The sequence below is a fragment of the Canis lupus genome, chromosome 11 (genome assembly GCF_048164855.1).
Source record: "Canis lupus baileyi chromosome 11, mCanLup2.hap1, whole genome shotgun sequence".
Taxonomy (NCBI): Eukaryota; Metazoa; Chordata; class Mammalia; order Carnivora; family Canidae; genus Canis; species Canis lupus.
The window spans coordinates 26,619,232-26,628,740 of record NC_132848.1 but is presented as its reverse complement, the minus strand read 5'-3'; the positions used below and the strand labels follow the sequence as shown (position 1 = coordinate 26,628,740).

The 9,509-nt window shown below is 49.9% G+C and overlaps 1 protein-coding gene across 4 annotated transcripts in view; it reads right to left on the bottom strand.

Annotated features, from left to right (window-relative positions):
- Nucleotides 1-7,124: 7,124 nt before the first annotated feature.
- Nucleotides 7,125-9,509, bottom strand: part of RANGAP1 (Ran GTPase activating protein 1) — a 31,932-nt gene continuing 29,547 nt past the window's right edge. For all 4 annotated transcript variants that reach the window (XM_072843790.1, XM_072843792.1, XM_072843791.1 and 1 more), the window contains exon 16: nt 7,125-8,175. In XM_072843790.1, the coding sequence (XP_072699891.1) occupies nt 8,106-8,175 (70 nt within the window). In that variant the 3' untranslated portion in view covers nt 7,125-8,105. The remainder of the gene's footprint in view (nt 8,176-9,509) is intronic.

Genomic DNA, 9,509 nt, shown 5'->3' with positions numbered 1-9,509 from the left:
CTGGCTCCCTACTCTGTGGAAACGCAGTAACTAGCTCAGCGGGGTGGGGGGGGCTGTGGGGTCCAGGTAGGTCCCGGGCACGTAGCTCACGCTCACGAACACTTGACTGTGCCCTCCTTACACACTTACGTACATCGTTGAACACTGTACATACAATATTCCATATTTGGCATTTTTTTTCACTCAGTAACACATTATCCAGTGATCCTGGTTGATCTGCCTTAGTCATGTTCATTTTAACTGCTGTGTAATATTCCATTGTACACAGGTGGTGACTCTACTTACCCACTAATCCTGGAGATTTTGGTTGCCCCCAACTTTTTTTTTTTTGGTTTGGGGCCTCCATTTTGTTACAAATTGCAAAACAACATCCAAATCCTTATCTTCTTGGCCACATGTACATTTGGAAGAAATGCAACAGGGGCACCTGGGTGGCTCAGTCAGTTGGGTGACTCTCACCTCAGGTATTGATCCTCAGGGTAGTGAGTTCAAGCCCCACATGGGGCTCCATGCTGGGCATGGAGCCTACTCCTTTTTTTTTTTTTTTTTAGCATTTTATTTATTTACTCATGAGAGACACAGAGAGAGAGGCAGAGACACAGGCAGAGGGAGAAGCAGACTCCCCACCCGGAGCCCAATGCGGGACTCGATCCCAGAACCCCGGGATCACCACCTGAGCTGAAGGCAGATGTTCAACCACTGAGCTACCCAGGTGTCCTGGCATGAAGCCTACTTAAAAAAAGTTTTTAAAAATGCAACAGAGCACCTGGGTCTCCCCTGCAGGGAGCCTGCTTCTCCCTCTCCCTGTGTCTCTGCTTCTCTGTGTCTCTCATGAGTAAATAAAATCTTTTTTTAAAAAAAAATTAAAAAGGGATCCCTGGGTGGCTCACCAGTTGAGCGCCTGCGTTGGGCCCAGGGCATGATCCTGGAAATCCAGGATTGGGTCCCACATCGAGCTCCCTGCATGGAGCCTGCTTCTCCCTCTGCCTGTGTCTCTGCCTCTCTGTGTGTCTCTCATGAATAAATAAAATCTTTTTTATTTTTTTAAATTTTTATTTATTTATAATAGTCACACAGAGAGAGAGAGAGAGGCAGAGACACAGGCAGAGGGAGAAGCAGGCTCCATGCACCGGGAGCCCGACGTGGGATTTGATCCCGGGTCTCCAGGATCACGCCCTGGGCCAAAGGCAGGCGCTAAACCGCTGCGCCACCCAGGGATCCCAATAAATAAAATCTTAAAAAAAAAAAAAAGAAACCTTTAAAAAACATAAAAAATAAAATTTTCAACGCAATGGTTCATGGTAACCATAGCAAACTTTTCTACATCCTGATAGTTCAGATACATGTTTCTGGTGGATTTGTATCTGTCGTTACTCAGTTTGCTTGGATATGTTCTTTTTTCAAAGCAGAAATAGTGCTGTACCAGACTTGTGCATGTCCTTTACTTCACTCAGCCAATTTCATGTCACTGGCATCGCAGTGTGTGTACTCTTCGGTTTTTTCCATTCGACATTGTTTGTGAGCTTCCCCTGTGATGCGTATTTTAAAAATTTGTTTTATTTTTATATAGCATTTCAGCACTCCATCCCATAGATATTCCACAACAGTGGCATGGGGAGAGGCAGGAGCACCATCTGCCCCCAGTGCAGGCAACAAGGGGGTGTGCGGTCGTCGGGGAATTTTAAACGCAGTGGGACCTAGTTTTTTTTTTTTTTTTTAAGATTTTATTTATTTATGAGAGAGAGGCAGAGACACAGGCAGAGGGAGAAGCAGGCTCCATGCAGGGAGCCCAATGCAGGACTCGAATCCGGGTCTCCAGGATCACACCCTAGGCCAAAGGCGGACGCTCAACCGCTGAGCCACCCAGGGATCCCTGGTTTGCTTTTTATTAACATGTGCTAGTGATTCTAAACAACACTGATACTCAAATATTCCTCCCTGCTTGGGTGGATCATTCTCACCTCTGCCTTCTTGGTACCACATGGGTGCAGTTAATCCATTCCACTCCTGACGGACATTTGGGTTGTTTCCAGGGTGGGGCTATTCTGAAGAGGGCTGCTTACGTCTTTTGCACGGCTGTCTCTGTCGGGATAGACCTATGGATGGAACTGCTGACCACAGAATATGCTTATTTTCAGCTTCAATGGATACTGCCAGTTTCGCAGCCTTTACACCAATTAACACTTTCCCCAGCAGCGTAGGAGCCCCTGCCTCTGTTCTCACCAGTGCCTGGTATTTTTCATCTTGCACTTTTGCCATCCTATTGAGGTATAATAGCATCACCCGATAATTTTAATGTGCGTTTCTCTGAAGACTAACGAAAGTAAGCCCCTTTTCATGTGGTTTTGTGTTAAGTCCCCATTTGAACCTTTTTGTTCATTTTTCTAATGAGTTGTCTTATTTATTAACTTGCAGAGATTCTACATATTCTGAATTATTAAAAAATATATATTGAAGGGGCACCTGGCTGGTTGAGTCAGTGAAACATGTGACTCTTGATCTCAAGGTCATGAATTCAGGTTCCGCACTGGGTGTAGAGATTACTTAAAAAATTAAAAAAATAAAAGCTATCGGGATGCCTGAGTGGCTCAGTAGTTTAGCATCTCCCTTCGGCTCAGGGAGTGATCCTGGAGTCCCAGGATCGAGTCCCATGTCGGGCTCCCTGCATGGAGCCTTCTTCTCCCTCTGCCTGTGTCCCTGCCTCTCTGTCTCTCTCATGAATAAGTAAATAAAATCTTAAAAAATAAATAAATAAAAGCTGTCAATAAGGGAGTAAAAAGGCATCAAGTCACAGAAAAGAGAAAATAATTGCAATATGTACCTTACGTGTTTTTTAAAGATTTTATTTATTTGAAAGAGAAAACAAGTGGAGGGAGTGGCAGAGGGAGTTGAGCAGAGACCCTCCTCAACATGGGGCTCAATCCCAGGACAAGACCATGACCTGAGCTGCAGGCCAACACTTAACTGACTGAGCCAGCCAGGTGTCCCTATAGTGCTTTTTTTTTTCTTTTTATAAGACTTATTTATTTTAGAAAGTGAGTTCCAGTGAGAGAATGAGCAGGAAAGGCTGAGGGAGAGGGAGAGAGAGCGTGGAGCCCAATGCAGGGCTTGATCTCAGGACCCTGAGATCATGATCTGAGCAGACACCAAGAGTCAGACACTTAACCAGCTGTGCCACCTGGATGCCCCCCGTGATGCCTGTTGATAAACAAAAACCTGTTCTCATGGCTACACAGTAGCCATTGTGTGGATACCCTACAATGGTAAACCAAGGTTAAATGCAGATTCATGTATCACTTTTTCTTTCTTCCAAGGTCTTTAAGATATCCACCTACACTAATTCCTAAAAGATCAGTTTTGTTTTTAACATTTAGAATTTTAAAAATTGTGCTAAAATGTACATGACCTAAAATTTACAATTTTAACCATGTAAGTGTACAATTTAGTGGCATGAAGTGCATTCACAGTGCTGTACAAACCATTACCACAGCCCAGCCCATTTCCAGAATCTTTTCATCATCCCAAATGGAAAAATTCTACACCCAACAGACAATAACTCTCCTGTCTTCTCCCAGCCCCTAGTAACCTCTCTTCTAGATACCTCTGATCAGTGCAATCACATATTACTTATCCTTTCACGTCTGGCTTCTTTCACTGAGCACATTGCTTCAAGATTCACTCATGTTGTAGTATGTGTCCAAAGGTCATTCTTTCTATGGCTGAACAGTACTCCATCGTGCCTCTGTGTGTGTGTGTATGTGTGTGTATGTATGTTTAAAGATTTATTTCAGTCAGAGAGAGAGCATGAGCAGTGGGGAGGGGCAGAGAAAGAGGGAGAAACTCAAGCAGACTCCTCGCTGAGTGTGGAGCCCAACATGAGACTCGATCTCATGACCCAAGGTCAGACCTGAGCTGAAACCAAGAGCTGGACGCTCAACTGACTGTGCCACCCAGTATGTGTATACTCATCACATTTTATCTGGTTCAGACCTGTCAGTGGGCACTAGGTGGCTTCCACCTCTTGGCTATTGTAATGCTGCTGTGCGCATGGGCGTACAGGTACCTGCTGGGGTCCCCACTTTCCCTCTTGGGGACACATACACTGGAAGTGGGAATGCAGGCAGTTGAAGCCCCCTTTCTTCTACCTCTTGTCTCATTCTCTTCCCTCTCTCCCCGCCAGAGGCACTTTCCTGACGTAGTATAACTTCACTATAATAATACATGGCTTAAAAATTATAACTATAAACAGTACATACTGTTTTTGCAAACTTGTTTTTTTCGCTCAACATTTCCAAAGTTTATTCACATGAATGCAGACAGCCCATGCATCTGGTGGATTCACTTAACTACGGCATTTAAAAAAAAAAGGTTCTTTTTAAGGGCGCCTGGGTGGTTCAGTCTGTTAAGCATCTGCCTTCAGTTCAGGGCATGATTGCCAGGTCCTGGGATCAAGCCCTGTGTCACACACCTGCTCAGTGGGGAGTCTGCTTCTCCCTCCCCCTGCTCATGCTTGTGATCTCTCTCTCTCCCCTACCTCTGTTCTCAAATAAAATTTTATTTTTTAAAAATCAGAAAAAATTTCTAAAAAATTTTAAGTAATCTCTGTACTCAACGTGGGAGTCGAACTCACAACCTTGAGATCTAGAGTCACATGCTCTTCTGACTGAACCAGCCAGGCTCCCCATTGCTGCAGCATATTCTCTCACTGCGTGCACATGCTGTGAGATAATATGCTATAATTAACCAAATTTTTCCTTGATGGACATTTAGGTTAATTTTCTGGAATCTTTCATGGAACCACCCTTGTAACTTGTCACCTTGTGCGTGTGTACAACAGTTCCTTTAAGGTAGCTCCTTAGAAATGGAATTTGAGGGGCAGCCCACATGGCTCAGTGGTTTAGTGCTGCCTTCGGCCCAGGGCGTGATCCTGGAGATCCAGGATTGAGTCCCACGTCGGGCTTCCTGCACGGAGCCTGCTTCTCCCTCTGCCTGTGTCTCTCATGAATAAAGAAATGGAATTTGGGGTCATGGGCTATACGTATCTTCACCTTTTTTAGTATCTGCCAAATTGTTCTCTAAAGTGGTTTTCAGTTTGTCCTCCTTCGAGCAACATGCAGAATGTAAGAGATTCTTCTCTCCCTGGTGTCACCTCTGGTCTCTGTGGTTTTATTTTCCATTTCCTTAATTACAGATACAGCTGAACAGTTTTTTTTTTGTTTGTTTGTTTTTTTTGCCTCTCCAGTTGCATCCTGCATGAACTGCCTGTTCATCTCCTTTGCCCAATTTTCAATTGGATGTATCAGTCTCAATGCTAATCCTCCTGCAACATACGTTGCAGTGCCTTTTGTGTTCCACCATCTTGCCAATTCTTAGGGTGTTTTTGGTCAATGTTTTTCACTTTTTATTCTGACAGAGGCAAATTTTCTTATGGCTTGTGCTTCTGGAACATCAAAAAATGTTCTTGTATTTTACTTATTTAAGAACAAAAAATATGGCTCTTGGGTGGGTGGATCTGGATCACTCTGAATGTTCAGTGGATCACTGTGGTGTCCCTCCGCCCCATCCTGTCCCGTCTTCCCCAGACTAACTCCTGTCTCGAATGCTGGGTTTCCTGCATACATGCATTTGCCTAAACACAGTTGGTTTTGAACCCATGGTACAGTACTGAGACTTTCTTCACTCAACATCCTTACTGATTTATCCACAGTACGCACGTGGCCAGAGCTGATATGTTTTCATGGCTGTGCGATGTTACGCTGTATAGCTTTGCACTTGAACCACTTTCCTGATGTTGACCTGAGTCATTTCTAGGTTCAGATTATTAGGAAATGCTGCTTGGCTACGCCTCTGGCTGTGCTTCCAAGGGTTTTCTAGTCTGAGCTTCAGAATGGAATTATTGCTAGTTTAGCCTTGAGCCCCTTTATGAGAACAGCCTGGGGCTGAGCAGGCCTCTCGTACTCAGGGGTCACATGTCATCTAGGTCGAGGCACCTCTGATCTTGCAGACCCCAAGTCATGGCGCTCAGGGACCTGAAGCCTGTGTGAGCTCAGGGGCGGCTGTAGTTCTCACGAGTGTCCGAGTCGGGAAATGCCAAAGGCTATGAGGCTCCTTCAGCAAGCAGCCGAGTCAGAGGCCGAGCCTCAGGCCCTTCCCTGCACCTGGTCAGGAGGCCTGAACTCTGAGCTGATCTGAAGGACTGAGGTGGAGCCGGCCTGCTGCAAGGTTAAACGAGGTCTGTGGTGCACCTTCCCAGTCTGAACTGAAGCTCAGAGCCTGACATGTGGTTTGATCTCAGGACCCTGAGATCATGACCTGAGCCGAAATCAAGAGTCAGACAATCCACTAAGCCACCCAGGTGCCCCTTACATCCCCGACTCTTGAGGACTTCCCTGACCTCACTGCCCACTCTCCCCACCCTGGGCTACTAGACCAGACTGGGAGCCCCCAAGAAGCTGTGCCTGTGGCCTGGAGCTCTTCAATTATATGGGATACACAGGCTGTGTCTAAGGTAGGCAGTAAGGAGGTTCTGCTTAGCTGGCCTCACACCACATGTGGCAAAGGGAAGGAAGGACCCTGAGGGAGGTGCTCTCCACTCCAGGCCCTATGGCCGGATATCTGCGGCAGCTTCCCAGTCAAGCTCAACCCTGTGAAGTGACCTTGCTAGCCAGACCCAGAGGGCTCCTGATGGTGCAGCCAGTGGAGCCTGTGGCAAAATCCGGACAGTGTCCAGCCTAGCTATGTCCATCAATGGAGCAAGGCACAGGCTGGTGGAACCGCAGCCCCAAGGCCAGGTCAAGGATAAGATGAGGCTGGACAGATGAAACAGGCTCAACTTGGGACCTTCATTGCCAGAGAAGGAGATTACCCCCATCCTCCTTGACCCCCAGAAGCTGCCCACTCCTGGGCACAAACTGCCCAGCTGTTAAAGGAGAGCTGGCAAAAAATATAGAAAAAAATAAAAAAAATAAAGGGGAGCTGGCATGTCTGGACGCATCTGGGCCCAGGCAGGAGAGGCTGCCCCATGTTGGCCCAGAAGAGGCTGCTCTTCTGCAGACCCAGGTGGGACGCCAGGTACTAAGCCTCAAGAACTGCCCAGTTAAGGTAAAAGATTTCTCAAGGCCCCATGCTTGCCACACATGACTTTATTTGAGAAGCCCCGGGCACAGCCCAGACACGCCAAGAACACAGAGGGGAAAGCAGAGAGCATCAGGGGGCAGCTCCAGCGCACTCCCCGCCCCATCCAAGTCCTTTAAGAGCGCTGAGAGCTGCAGCTCAGGCTCCATGGGCCCTGCCCCTGCTCCCTGCGCTGGAGAACAGGTTTGGGCCTGCCAAAGAGCCCCCTCCAGCTTGGCCCCTAGGCTAGTCACAGACATCTTGGCAGTGAGGGGGCGGGCCCCACTGGGTCTGGAGCCAGCGCCAGCTACCCAGCAACTCCCGCTCCTAGACCCCTGGTATCTGCCACTGGCTTTTCTTCCTGTCCACACGGCATGGAAACCAGGGTCTCCCCTTCTGCCGACTGCCCCGTGGCACCACACCCATGGCAGTCTCTGCCCCTCAGTCCGCAGAGGTCAGCACAGCAGGGATGGACTGTGGGGGTGGCAGTGGCTGTAGGACCAGGGCTTAGTGACAGGAAGCAAAGTCAGCCACCAAGTGAGGAGCCCCAGGCAGGGCGGAAAACGCAGCCCAGCCATAACACAGAGGGAGGGGACAGCATACAGACAGCAACTCCCCGGACTTCAGTGCAGCCCAGAAGGGTAAGGAAGGCAAGGTGGGAGGGGACAGCCACCAGGACCTCAAGCTTGAGGCATGGATCAGCAGAGTGCCCTCAGATGGCAATGAGTTTAATGGCAGAGCAGCCTGCAGCCCTTTCAGGAGGGCCAGCTCCCCTCTGGTGGGACCAGGGCCAGTCTAGTGGGGAGACATTAAAAACCCAAACCCTAACGGGAAGTGCACACCTGCACACGCACCACACCGACACGCATACGCAGGGACCGACGTGACACAAGCGACAAAGACCCTCCCTGCCTCTGGCCAGAGTCCTTCATCCGAATCCCTTCCCATGTCACTGGTCCAGGCCAACGGGTGGGGAGAGGCCGGCTTCACCTCTAGACCTTGTACAGCGTCTGCAGTAGACTGTGGCGGGCAAAGGAGCAGGACTCCAGGGCACCATTGGGCCTGTGAGGACAGAAGAGTCAGTGTTGGGGGGGGAGGGAAAAACACAGCCCTCAGGGGCCTGGGGGCTTCAGGCTGCAGCAGGGCCAGTTTCCCAACTACGGAGAGGGCAGGTGGGCCATTTCTGAGGCTACAAATGTGCTGGACCCCTGTTTTTCTGACTTTCATAAGGACTCTGAAGGGAGACGTTATGAGCCCGGTCTTCTGTACACTGAGGGGTGGAGCACGTGAAGATCGGAGAGGCAGCAATGCATCCAAGACCACACGGCTCAGTGATGGCAGGAACACAGGCCCCTGCTCTCCCTGGGCAGAGCTAAGGGCCCTTCCGGTGGGCACCGGCCCATGGCAATCTCACAGCTGCTAGAGTCCCACCTGGGCCCTCACAAATGACAGGTTATCCTCACAAATAATGGGCTTGTCCCCATCAAGATCATGAATCTCAGGGGGGTCCCTGGGTGGCTCAGCAGTTTAGCGCCTGCCTTTGGCCCAGTGTGCGATCCTGGAGTCCCGGGATCGAGTCCCACGTCGGGCTCCTGGCATGGAGCCTGCTTCTCCCTCCTCCTGTGTCTCTGCACCACAGAGGAAGAAAGGAGGCCAGGCAAGTGTGGGGCGGAGCCAGGATCTGCAGCCCACAGCCATCTTACCCGGTCTAGGATGGCCTTGGGATCCTAGAGGAATCCTAGACCATTTGGCCAGGTGATGAGGGAGGGGGATGTGCCTGTCACTCCATGGTCACTCAGTCACCTCAAAGGAGGCCTAAGGGACAGCCTTTACCAACTCCCTCTTTTAATGTAGTACAGAGGAGGCCCACGCTGGGGGCAAGCAAGCGGCTACGAGGCAGCTTGCCACTGGCCAACAAGGGCAAGGGGTTCTTCTTGTGGGTCCACGCCCAGCCTCAGGGCAACGTGGACAAGACAGAAAGGCAAAGGGAACAATTCTGACTAGAGGCTGAAGGAGACAATTGGAGCAGGGCTCAGCAGGGGCTGGGAGGCAGGGACGGGGGCCACCTCTGGCGACGCTCCAGTGAGCTAAGTACTTGGATCAAGGCAGCATTCCCTGCTGTGGGAACAGGCACAGGGACAATGTACGCTGCTGGGGAGGCAGGGCCGTGAGGTCTATGGCCAGGGTGAGGGCCTACCCTGGACTTGGGCAGAGGAGCCAAGAACTCTGCTCTGTGCCCGGCATGGGGCTCGAACTCACAACCCCAAGATGGAGAGTCTCACGCTCCACCAACTAGCCGGTCAGGTGCCCCTCAGCTCTACTTTTCACAAGGGCCAGTCTAGCTGCAGCGGGAGGGGTGGCCGCGGGCGGCAGGTGTGGTGGCAGGCAAGTGGGCA